The sequence below is a fragment of the Poecilia mexicana genome, unplaced genomic scaffold (assembly GCF_051168715.1).
Source record: "Poecilia mexicana isolate PSO_F unplaced genomic scaffold, ASM5116871v1 scaffold_2, whole genome shotgun sequence".
Classification (NCBI taxonomy): Eukaryota; Metazoa; Chordata; class Actinopteri; order Cyprinodontiformes; family Poeciliidae; genus Poecilia; species Poecilia mexicana.
Genome location: NW_028263371.1, coordinates 44,835,034 through 44,847,308, shown reverse-complemented (window position 1 = coordinate 44,847,308; position 12,275 = coordinate 44,835,034). Strand labels below are relative to the sequence as shown.

Below are 12,275 nucleotides of genomic sequence, written 5' to 3'. Positions count from 1 at the left end.
ACTATGTGTTTTTAATACTGTATGCCATTGGTTTTATATAGAAAAATATTTTATTCCTTTTAATGATAACATGAAGTCTCAACATTAAGACTCAACCTCATGGCGAAATATTTTAACTTAAAATGACATATTTTACTCGTAATTATGGCTTCATTATGCACAACTTATTTCCAAATTTTGGACGTTACAGTAGCCTACTTTTTTGTCATTTTGAACCTCGTGACCAATAATTCAAAGTTGTCAATAAATATCTAAAATTCAAACATTTGGGTTTGAATTTAAGTATGACCTTATTTTATGGACGTGGCCTTCAAACTCATTTGTACTTTATATTATTTGTTACAACTCAAACCCAGTCAAACAAATGATTTTTTTTTCTTGTTATTTTTCTGTCTTGCATAATTTTGACTTTGAAACTCAAAGATATCGGTTAGAAACTTAAAATGATTCATTTAGAATCAAAATTGGGGCACTTTTTAAAAATGTATTTCGTAGTTCTACTTTTTTGTTGCACTGAAAATTATTTTTGCCTTATATCTTAAATCGTGATTTTTTTTTTTTGTCTTAAATTTGTATACATTTTATATGATCCATAAGACCATGTTGTCTTTCATTTGGAGCTACCGGGCTTCCAAAGTGAAAATAGTCTTTTGTATCCAAATTCTGCTCCTGTTTTTTTTTTTTTTTCCCCTCCAGAAGCAGAGGAGACGCTGTGGCAGGAGCAGGGATCAAGCATAGTGTGGATTGGTCGGATTTTGGAAGTTGTTGCGTAGGGGCGGGATTAGTCCTATTCTAGAAGCCCTTTTGCGTAGCGCATCTGTATGCTCAGAAACACAGCACTGGGGTGTGTTTGTGTGTTCTTGCGATGTGTCGGAGAGATCCGCTGGTTTATTCTCACACTGTTTGCTGGTCGCCGCTCGTCTGTTCTTTTAAAGGTAAGCCTGCATTTCAGTGGAAGCATTTTTAGACAGCGGCAGATTTCCACTGGCTGCTGTCTACAGACAAAAGAACGGACATGGGTGGGATTTAAATGGGAGGGGAATCAGCTGTATGAGGGTTGCATTGTCGATTTGACCCTCTCCTATAAGAATGCGTTCTTATTGAACGCTCTGTTTATTTTCGTGTGTTTTTGATACATATGTCTATAAGGAGGATGCAAGATAGTGATGATGTGCTCAGATAATCATGACAGTCATGCAAAGCAAAAAAAAAAAAATCCTTTCTTACCTGAACAAATCCAGGCTCCTGCTTTGTTTTTGCTACATCCGGTGCCGTTTCCCCTATTCATCCATATGGAAATAGCCATTTCCTGGATGTAAACAGTTTACAGCAGGACATAGAGAAAAGATTAGCTGTTTTGTGTAAAATTCAGCAGAGAACGCCTGCACACTGAGGATTAAATAACAAGTAAGCTTCTTCTAACTGGGCTCTCTTCCTCTCTGTTTGTGTGTGTGTTTCTGTGCTTGGATTACCTTCCAGTAATCTACATTTAGTTTTTGTAAATGCAGTAGATGGGACACATATTTCAGCCCACACGTAACACGTCAGAAAAGTAGCCTATCATTCAGAGTTAATTGGTTTCAAGGAAAGGATGGCACAGGTAGAGGAATCTCACACTGAAGGGGAGAGCAGCCCTCAGATGGTCTCCTTAAGATCAGATGTGTCAGTGAGCCAGGGGAATGATGGAGAAGTGGGGCCATCTATGAGGAGGAAGAGGAGGAAGAAGAAAGATCCCCGTCCAGAGTCCATCATCGTGTACCGCTCTGAAATGGAGAGAGCACCAGGAGAGGAGCAGAGCGGCGAGGAGGGAGGGGAAAGAAGCACAGAGGAGGGAGCAAAGTTCCTGGGAACACCAACAGGAGAAGGTGAGAAGGTTGTTGAGTAGTGTTAGAGTCAAAGAGTAGTACACAAGTTACAATGACTATACAGTGCCTTGTAAAAGTTTGTGTTTTCATTATTTAGTCACAACCAAAAATCCTCAATGTATTCTATTGGAATTTTGCCTGACAGACACAAAGTAATCCATCATTTTAAGGAAAATGACATATGGTTTTCTATAGTTTTTTTTTTTTTTAAATACAAATCTTAAACATGTAATGGGCCTTCATTCCCAGCCTTCTTTTGCTTTGCTTTAAACACATCTCATTTAATCTCAGTATAAACATAGCTGTTCAAGATAAATTGAAAAATATGCTGGGGCTTTTTGTACTGTGCATTGTATGGAACCTATCATCTAAAAATTAGCCAAGCCCTAAAGCATGCACAGCTCTGTTCTACTTTTAATTCCAAATCTGGATTACTTGAACCCTGCGATTAAAATAATTACATATCTGATTAATAAATAACTTGGATATTTGACAGTAATTCTATGTTTTTATTTATGGGAAATGCCTGAAACTTTAGCTTTTTGTTACATTTTTTTTATGTAATTTATATATATTTTTATTTGTTTAAAACGGGCTTTTGATTGCATTACTTGATTTACTTGTGTTCTGTGGCAATTTAAAGATCAATCTGTTGTTCATCTCAAACCTAATTTTATCTCTGGACAGAAAGGGACTGGAACCTTCCTCCAGACAGCCGCTACGTGACGCTTACTGGCACCATCACTCGAGGAAAGAAGAAAGGCCAGGTGGTGGACATTCACGTCACTTTGACAGAGAGGGAACTCAGGGATCTGGCCAAGTCAAAGGAGCGTCTTAATGCTGAGTGTGAGGCAGGGGAAGGGTACAAACGCAAGTGTACCTTAGGAGTGTGCCAGGGACCCCATGTGGTGCTGTGGAGCATCTCCTGCGCTCCTGTGGTTTTCCTCCTTTCCTTCATCACCTCCTTCTACTACGGCACGCTCACCTGGTACAACGTCTTCCTGGTGTACAACGAGGAGCGGACGTTCTGGCACAAGATTACCATTTGTCCCTTTCTCATCATCTTCTACCCTGTGCTCATCATGCCATTGGCGTTGTCTCTGGCTCTATACTCAGCCGTGGTGCAGGTGTCCTGGGCCTTCAGTGAGTGGTGGCTGGCAGTGCGAGACCTGGAGAAAGGCTTTTGTGGCTGGGCCTGTGGGAAGCTGGGACTGGAGGACTGCTCCCCCTACAGCATCGTGGAGCTGCTTGACTCCGACACGGTTTCTGGGACTCTGCAGAGCAAGGCACCCAGTGAATTTGCCCAGACGTCATCAGTTTGAGGCGGGGGCATTGCTGATTTGCTGAGCTGTGCAACTGTATTCAAAGGCCTTTTTCACATCTTATCAGGTTACCGCCACAAACTTTAATGGATTTTATTTGAGTTTTATGTGGTTAACCAACATAACGTCCACCTTTTGTTGCACTTAAAGCTACAAGTATTGTATATGTTAACCAGTTTTGCATGTCTAGAGACTTAAATTTTTGTCAATTCTTAAAAAAATAACTCAAGCTTAGTCCGATTAGATGAACAATATCAGTGAATATTTATTTGCAAGTCTTTTCTCAGATTCTTTGTTAATTATACCTTTGGACTTTGACAATGTCACTCTCACATGAACATGCTCTGATCAGAACCATTCCAGTGTGGCTCTGTCTGTATGTTTATGAATATCAACCCTCTCTAAAAGGAACCTCTGCCACACTGTCAAATGTTTTGCAGCTTCTAGCAAGTTTTCTTCTGTATTCAGCTCTTCATCATCTCTGAGCAGGTTCCCTGTTCCTGCTGAAGAAAAGTAACTCCACAGCACAGCGGAGATAGACTACATACGGCTTCAACTCTGGTTTTCTTCTTGTTACTCTGTCAAATTTAAGCCAGATTTGTAATAGTTGCCTGGGCAACAGATTCTCCCTCCTGAGCAGTGGATCTTATTTCTATTTGTTCACTAATGTTCTCTAATTTGAGTTTCCCCAACTCTGGCCCTCAATTTTTAAGTGTTTCTCTGCTTCGACAAGCTTGATTTTGATTTACAACTGATTTACAAGCTTTTGCTGAACTGCATTCATCCAAATCAGGGGTTTTAAAAGCAGGAAAACGTCTAAAGCATGCAGAGATGTGTGCCTTGAGTACCAAGATTAATCTAACAAACATCTCAGACATTTAAGTAATTGTTGCATTTATAATGAGATTAGATTACTTAAAACTGAAACTATTTATCAGTTCTGAATACAGTTTTATTCATGGGCATTACAGTAAGCAGGGATGAATAAAATGTATGCCATACTTTCGGGTTTTTATGTGCAAAAATTTTGAAAACCATATGGAAATACATTGAAGTTTGTAGTTATTTGGTCAAATGTTAAAAGGTTCAGGAGATTATAATTTCTTTTACAGGGTCTCCTACTTATGTTGACATAAACAAAATGCCGATGTCTTTTTACCTTTTCATCTTAGATTCAAAACAAGCATGTGGAAGTTTTAATTCGTCAGAAAATATATTTACAGATTTTGGAAATTGTAATTTGACATAATTCCCCCTTTTAGTTGTAAATATATGACTTGGTTTGAATCTTATATTTCTTTAATTAAACTGAAAAAGAAGAAAGAAGATTTTCCTCATAATTATTATTTTGTTTTAGAAAAAAATGCTTAAAAGCTTTTCAACTACATTTCTTCACTGCGAAGCATAACTCAGTATGCACTGCCCAAACTGTCTTTAGGTGCTGAATTATTCTTGCAAACTCTTATTAAACTATAAGCATAACCGGTTATCAGGGGTTTTTATGGTTCTCAACTTTTGTCATTAAACAGCTACCAGGGATTACTAAACCAATCTCAGAGACTTTTCACTTCACATTGGCCTTGGCTCGGACAGCCATGCTTGAGATCCAGTAACACATAAAACTCAATATTACAACCAAGTTTCACTTGATCTGTAAATATCTGTAACAAACATTTGTGATTGCTGTGCAATGACTTGTGTAACTTCCAAAGCAGCACTCATTTGTTTAAGTCGCTGTAATCACTTGGATGTTATAGAAGAAGCCTCTTACTTAGGAGGCTCTGCATGAACTGTTGCAGTGGGAAAAGACAATATTAACACATTATTGACTGAAACACTATATTGCGTTTTAAAGAGTGTGTTTTCCACCATCGGTTCTCTATTTTGTGATTTTTTTTTTTTTTCTGTATGTTGTCAGTCCAAGTGTGTATGCCTGGTCTAGTAAAAATTATACTTTCCATGTCCGTTTTAGTATCATAGTTTATTTTAAAGTTGTATTATTTATCCACTTTGAACAGTTTTGTTGCAAATGAATGCTCAGTCAACCCTCCTATGCATAGAGACACCTCAATGTTTACCTGTGTAGTTTTGAAATAAGACAAAATTTTGGCTTAATAGTGTAATAATGAGTATTGAGTGATCACTAATGGTCCATGGGAATATGGTGTTATATTTTGAATATTTTTTTTATTCCATTTGCATTCAATTCAGATCAGGAGGATAGCTGGAGTTCCTAAAAATACTTTAAACACAGTGCAGTGTGATCCATTCAAAGTGAATATCCAGAAAGGTTTTGTTCTTGAATACAACTGAAAATAAAAAAGATTACATGATTATTTCCATTTAAAGTATACATTTATCTGCTTTTGTCTACACTCATTTATGCATTATGGGGTTTGGTGATGCGGTAACCGCTGGAAAATAAGGGAGATTTTAGTTACGATGCATTGACTGAAGAGGAAAAAAATGATAATTTTCAGTATTTGACCTGTCAATCACTGGTCAAACCCAATCAAGAAAAAGATTAACAGATTTGATCAGCCACTACTTTTAACTTCATTTTATTGTCATGTTTTTGTACAATCTAAGCACCATCAAATCAACTGTGTGTGATCTGAATCGTACTGTTTTGTTTCATTTGTAGTTTTCTAGTTGAAAAATATTGTCAGATTCCCATGTTATCATATTTTATATGTTGTCTTCATTTCCTGATTTATTTCTGTTATCCTTTGACAAGTTGTTTAAGCTACTGTATGTTTTACACTCCAGCACTTTGACATAGACTAGGTGAGTTTTGGGTTTAGATGAATCAGATTATTTAAATGCTTGGTGAGTCATCTGTTGGGGTGTGTTTGAGAATATGTAACCATGTATGGCCTCTCCTGTCTGGTTATGCTGGTTTTGTTTACAAGGAAAAATAATGGATGTGGTTTGGGACTGAATCTGTTTTCCACATCATTTTTTGTAAATCCACCTAATGGAAAACAAAGAATAAAAAATAAAACAAAGCATTGCATCACTACATTTCAGTGGTGGTATGTTTTCTTACTCTATTCCTCAATTCCTGCTGTAAAACAGCCAATAGTGTCCAGATCTTATTTTCTGTAAATGGATGTACACATTGTTATCTCTGCTGCCTCTCAGCAAGTAGATCCTGGGTTCAAATTCAGGCCACAGCTTCCATTTTCACCGCTGATGTTTGGCTTCCATGTTAGGTTAATTGGTCACTTTAAATTGCCTTCAGGAGGAAGTGCATGTGTACATTTGTGTGTGTGTGTGTGTGCGTGTGCGTGTGTGTGTGTGTGTGTGTGCACATGGTTCTTTGTCCTGCATATTTCTATGTTACCCTTTTATCAGCTGGCAACCTGCCTAGCCTATTGACTGCTGCAGAAAGGCGCCAGCCTGCAAGAATTAATGCATGGATGAATTCATGAAGTGAAATACGGCCGTATTCAGTACGGCTACTGAAATAGCCGTATGTGAAATGGCTATTTCAGCCGTTTCACATACGGCTGAAACGATTAATCAAATTAATTGATCATTGAAATAGCCATCAACTAATTTGGTAATTAATAAATTTTAAACCATTACACAGACTAATTTTCTAAAAAAAAAAAAGAAGAAGAAGAACTCAGAGCAGTAATTAAGCCAAAACTATACAAAACATATACAAATTTTGAATTTAATATGAATAATACCTTTTTCTGTAAATATGTTCTCCCCATAACTCCTCAAGTAGCATAGATCTGTCTTTATCTGGCTCAAATTATGTAAATAAAAACAAGCTACCAAACACATACAGGAAGTATGTGCTCTAATTCTCAATTTTGTAAAATGAAAAAAGATCACAATTGCTGGATAACAAAAGTGTTTATCACAGTTCAATTTTTAAAATAGATGGTTTGAAGCATTCTTAAAAAAGGGATACTTTTGTCTGTTAATCTGTTTCACTGACATGTTTATGAAATGCCTTTCTGAGATCAAGTCTCTTGGCAAGTTGAGATTGTTTGTAGCAGTACAAGCACAGCTCCAACATGTTTCCCAACCCTGGTTCTCAAGGCACACTGCCCAGCAAGTTGCAGTGTTTCCTTGATTCAGACCGCCTAATTAATGGCTGATCATCAGACTTTTGTTGAATTGTCATCATCTGATTATCAAAGCGGGTACACATGAAGCACAATGTGCCTTGAGAGTCAAGGTGTAGAGAGCCACTTGAAACACAAGAGGGCGTTTGACCTACATCTTGAATTCTCATAAAAAAAATTAAAAAAAAGATACTGTACGTAAAAAATACGTTAAATGTTGTTAATAGTTACTGATATTTAAACGTTCCCTCAAGCATATAATATTTTTGGGCCCAAAACTCATAGTTTAATATACGAAGATATAAAACACGAGGGTAGATAGGAACTCTCTGAACCGTTAGTTGTTGCCTTCCGGAATAATAACACAGTAACACCCAGTGACTAAAAGAGGGAAAACGAAGAGGATGGCCGGATCAAAAGTAAGTTTTTTTCTATTTAATGTGTGTTAATTTCTTTAGACCGATGTTAAATGAATGATAACAGGAGGCTCATGTTTAGAAAATACTTTCGGGTATTTTTTTTTGTTTTTGTTTTTGCTGTTTGAAAATATTAGAAGCTGCTTGTGTTCGGTCAGGTTAGTGTGTTCATGTTGAGGCATGTCTGCCAATCTTTGGTCACGCCTCTAGGTTCAATTTGCTACTCATTTTCATCACGGTGATTTTATGACAATATGCGGTTTTAACATATCGAAAAAAAACTTGCACACCAGGTTTAAGCTTGTTTCGTCTTCTGATTAAGAAGAAACAGTGCTGGTTCAGCCTGGTGTAAGTTCACCTGCAATAAAAAACGAGGTTTAAACGCACAGTAATAGTTAAAAAGCAGAAAAAAAGCTGTTTATGACCATTGCGGTGTTTGCTCTGCAGTCAGCCCTGGTTCTCTGCATGGATGTGGGCTTCTCCATGTCCAACTCAGCCCCGGGTGAAGAGCCTCCATTTGCACAGGCGAAAAAAGTCATCCAGAAGTTCGTCCAGCGCCAGGTGCAGTAGCACAGTCATCGAACAAGGTATCATCCTCAAAAATAAAACTCTTATCTTTATCCAGTGTTTTTATGTCAGGTTTTTGCAGAGACCAAGGATGAACTGGCTTTGGTTCTGTTTGGCACGGATTCTACCAAAAACCCTTTGGACCAGGATGGGCAATACCAGAACATCACGGTGCATCGTCATCTTATGGTGCCGGACTTTGAGCTGCTGGAGGAGATTGAACATCAGATCCACCCTGAGAATCAGCAGGCTGACTGTATCCTTTGTTGCACTTATTTATTAATTTTGTATGGCTTATTGTTAATGAAATCCCAAAATGGAGTTTCTGAGAAGGTCAAAACCTAGTAGCTCCCTATAAATTTCCCTGTTTCCCCCATTAAATATTTCAGATCCTTCATTGTCTATACCTGCTTGCTAGTTTGGATAACTTTTTTTTCCTCTCATTAAATAAAGTCCATCATTTTTAAAGACAAAAACAGAAAAAAAACTGCAAGGGATGTAATAGTTTTTCATTGATCAATTCAAAAAATGTTATACAAAAATGTCAACCTGCATTACATGCATGAATAACTGCATCAATGCAAAATTGTATGTAGATGAGCAGCTTCTTTGCTTTTTCTTTCAAAAGTTCTTTAACTAATGTTTAACAGGGCTGGATGCTCTTGTAGTTTCCATGGATCTTCTCCAGAAAGAAACCCAGTAAGAAGCAATGTGTATCTCACAATTAAAAAAAATAATAAATGAAGAATCAAAAACCAACATTTTTGGGTGGATTTCATTCTTCGTCATGTCGAAGAGACTAATAGATTGTGATTTTTTTTTTTTTCTTTTTAAGGGGGAAAAAGTGTGATCGCTTCAACATTGTTCTCCTGACTGACCTGAGCACTGAAGCCAGTTCAGACAAGCTGGATGTTATTATTGAGAACTTGAAACGAGCTGGAATCACCCTGCAGTTTTTGTAATACACAGTTTTCTTTTTTAAAGCATGTCCTTTTTCATATTACTGTAGAGCTTTCTACTTCTCAAGAGAGAAGCTAAATTTCTTCAGATTTGTTTAATTTAGACTATATATACATATATAGTGCATGCTATTATGGCCTTTTATTACTTTGCCTTTACCAACTTGTTCATTTCCAGTTTGCCTTTCCCAGTGGAGGATGAAGAAGAGGGTGGAGGAGATGGGGACGGAACGGGTTCCGGTGACCCTGGTAGGGGAAAAGGTCTCTCCAGGGAACAGCGAAGTGGCCTGGAAATGGTTAAAAACATCATGCTGAGTCTGGACGAGGAAGAGGGCCTGGAAGAAATTTACACATTCAGGTTGAAGAGTTTCAAAGTTTTTCCTCCAGTTAAATGTTCTTTCTCATGTCTCATTGGTTTTTTTGTTCTCTGTTAATACTTTCACCTCTGAGTCTCACCATCTGACTGCATTTAGGAGTAAATGATCCTTGCATTAGATTTCGTCACACGTTTTTATTTCCATTTCCCTCGATCCTGTTGCAGGAATGCTGTGGAGCAGCTGTGTATGTTTAAACGCATTGAAAGGAGACCCATGGCCTGGCCCTGTCAGCTCACCATTGGTAGCTCTCTGCCCATCCGTATCGTTGGCTTCAAAGCGGTAAGTCCACCACAAAGAGAACTTCACTAAAACATGATTTGCCTGCAGTTTGTTAAAAGCCAGGGACGGGACACAACAACCATTTGTTTGCTCCAGCTGGACTATTTAAAGCAGTGCTTTTACATTTCAGATGTTCTTTAGCTATTCTTAAGTGTTATTCCACCTTAGTAATTGTCACATAAACCTCACTGTTAAACGTTGCATTTGTCCACCAGGTGACTGAGGAGAAACTGAAGAAAATGTGGATCACAGTCGATGCTCAAACCAACCAGAGAGATGATGTGAAGAGAGAGACTGTTTACTGTCTGGACGACGACAATGAGACAGAGGTGCAGAAGGACGACATTATTCAGGGTGAGGATAATCTAAAGCCTTGGAGAGTGGAAATCAAAGCATAAAAGAAAAATAAGAGCCATAAGAGATTCTTTTCTTCGTCCTAAAATCTGACAAATTTTATGCTTAAGTTCAAGCCCACCTCTTTTTTTTTTTGTTACCAGGTTTTCGTTACGGTAGTGACATCGTACCTTTCTCCAAAGTGGATCAGGATCAGATGAAATACAAGCATGATGGGAAGTGCTTTGCTGTTCTGGGCTTCACTAACAGGAACTTGGTATTTTTCTCTTATTTTTAATCAAGGCCATGACTCACCTTAACAGCTGAAGCATACTGTTACTCACCTAATCGACATCTGCAGGTTCTTCGCCATCAGTTCATGGGAACACAGGTGGTCAAGATATTTCCTGCACGGGACGATGAGGTAGGGATGGACAGCGCTGGTGTTGAGTTAATGACCACAAGTTGAAGTTGATCTGGTATTTTTGTTTTGTTTTATTTCTTTTCTCTCTGAGCAGCACGCAGGCGTGGCCATGTCGGCTCTGATCCGTGGTCTGGATGAGCTCAACATGGTTGCCATCGTGCGTTACGCCTACGACCGGCGCAGCAATCCTCAAGTGGGCGCTGCATTCCCGTGTATCAAGCCTGAATATGAGGTCAGGTCATAGACTAAAATACTTTTTCTGAGTTTTTTCTTCAGCATCTCTCCTTGTATACTTTTAAAATAATGTCTTTGCAGACGCACCATCTTTTTATCTGATGCTCTGACATTGAATCAGTCTAAACTTTTCTGTATTTGTTGGGATATCCAAATTTATAACTATTAGTAAATAATTTGGAAGACCTATTTGTGCTCAAGTTCTAATGGATGTTTCAAGATGTTGCTTCAGTATTTCCACATAATGTTCTTCCATCATGATGCCATTTGTTTTGTAGTGTTTCATCAGATTATGGGTCGTATCTTGAACAATAAGGTCTTTGTCCCTCGGTGCATTCCCAACCTGTGACCTGCTGTTATTTTTTTATGAGACTTTTTGAGGTAGTAGCTTCTTCATTGCTGAATGGCCTTTCAGGTCATTGCACAAAATGGCACTCTTGATTTCTTTTGTGGCTTTGACTTAAAATACATCACCAGGTGAGCCTCTAATTAGCTCGCTTACAAAGCGATGCTATTATCTTCTTGGCTAAGCTAGTATCTGGAATGATACAAAGTCACAGTGAAGGAGAAAACTGAGTGTGTCTTTTTCTACATTGCATATAAATGCTTGCATTCATTGTCATGTATCTCCCTCTGCAGTGCCTGTTATATGTTCAGCTGCCCTTCATGGAAGATCTTTATGGAAGACAGTTTACGTTTCCTTCTCTTGAGAACAACAAGAAGATCGCTCCATCAGGTGCGGCACACACAGAAAGATATGCTTTTGCACATTTAAATCTTTCCTTCAGATTTTCAAGAGCAGAACATAAAATCTCCTCGCATCCCCTTGTCAACAGATGGCACAGTTGCTTTCGGGTGTATTTGAGCTGCTGCAGCTAAAATAATTGACTTAAGGCATATTTAATGTAACTCCTCAGCTGAACAAGCTGAAGCTCCCAGTCAGCAGATAACTTTTATTAAATTTTTATTTGATTTTGTGTGAGCCTGGAGAAGCTCTTGGCACAGAGTAGATTTTTTTTAAAAACAGATTATTCACAATTACTGGTTTGACACATGTCGTTGTACAGCTCAACAGTTACGTGGGTACAGACTGCAGCCTGTCTTCACATATACAGTAATTCTTTGAGGCATTAAAACACAGAAACATTTTTAATTTATGGTGACTCAAGTGTCTGTGCTCAATTCCAGATTTTTTTATTGTTAGATGAAGACACTATGATACATTATTCCCAAACCTTTTCCGCCCTTAGTGTGACATACATACTGAATAATTTACCTCAGAACACAAGCAAACCTGTTTGAGGAAATTTAAAAAAAAAATAAACATTGAAATAACCTAGTTCTACAATTCCACAAACTCTTAAATGAATACTTTGTGACTGATCCTATTGATTTATTTATACACTCAGTCTTA

General features: G+C 38.0%; 2 protein-coding genes across 4 annotated transcripts in view; both read left to right on the top strand.

Moving 5' to 3' along the window:
• Nucleotides 1-241: 241 nt before the first annotated feature.
• tmem169b (transmembrane protein 169b) lies at nucleotides 242-6,211 on the top strand. Of its 2 annotated transcripts, none has more exons than XM_088001579.1 (3): nucleotides 242-935; nucleotides 1,668-1,865; nucleotides 2,553-6,211. In XM_088001579.1, exons 1-3 carry the CDS (start codon nucleotides 866-868, stop codon nucleotides 3,185-3,187), a joined length of 903 nt encoding a protein of 300 aa, XP_087857705.1. In that variant the 5' UTR covers nucleotides 242-865; the 3' UTR covers nucleotides 3,188-6,211. The 2 variants fall into 2 exon arrangements, with proteins under 2 accessions (XP_087857705.1, XP_014859251.1); XM_015003765.2 differs by having other exon boundaries at nucleotides 845-935; nucleotides 1,480-1,865.
• Nucleotides 6,212-7,399: 1,188 nt separating this feature from the next.
• LOC106927886 (X-ray repair complementing 5) overlaps nucleotides 7,400-12,275 on the top strand; it is an 11,488-nt gene continuing 6,612 nt past the window's right edge. Inside the window, exons 1-12 of one of the 2 annotated variants that reach the window (XM_015003761.2) lie at nucleotides 7,400-7,691; nucleotides 8,136-8,249; nucleotides 8,328-8,511; nucleotides 8,906-8,954; nucleotides 9,091-9,213; nucleotides 9,393-9,572; nucleotides 9,756-9,870; nucleotides 10,086-10,224; nucleotides 10,368-10,480; nucleotides 10,565-10,627; nucleotides 10,722-10,859; nucleotides 11,501-11,597. In XM_015003761.2, the coding sequence (XP_014859247.2) occupies nucleotides 7,677-7,691; nucleotides 8,136-8,249; nucleotides 8,328-8,511; nucleotides 8,906-8,954; nucleotides 9,091-9,213; nucleotides 9,393-9,572; nucleotides 9,756-9,870; nucleotides 10,086-10,224; nucleotides 10,368-10,480; nucleotides 10,565-10,627; nucleotides 10,722-10,859; nucleotides 11,501-11,597 (1,330 nt within the window). In that variant the 5' untranslated portion in view covers nucleotides 7,400-7,676. The remainder of the gene's footprint in view (nucleotides 7,692-8,135; nucleotides 8,250-8,327; nucleotides 8,512-8,905; nucleotides 8,955-9,090; nucleotides 9,214-9,392; nucleotides 9,573-9,755; nucleotides 9,871-10,085; nucleotides 10,225-10,367; nucleotides 10,481-10,564; nucleotides 10,628-10,721; nucleotides 10,860-11,500; nucleotides 11,598-12,275) is intronic. The other variant, XM_015003762.2, reaches the window with a different exon arrangement.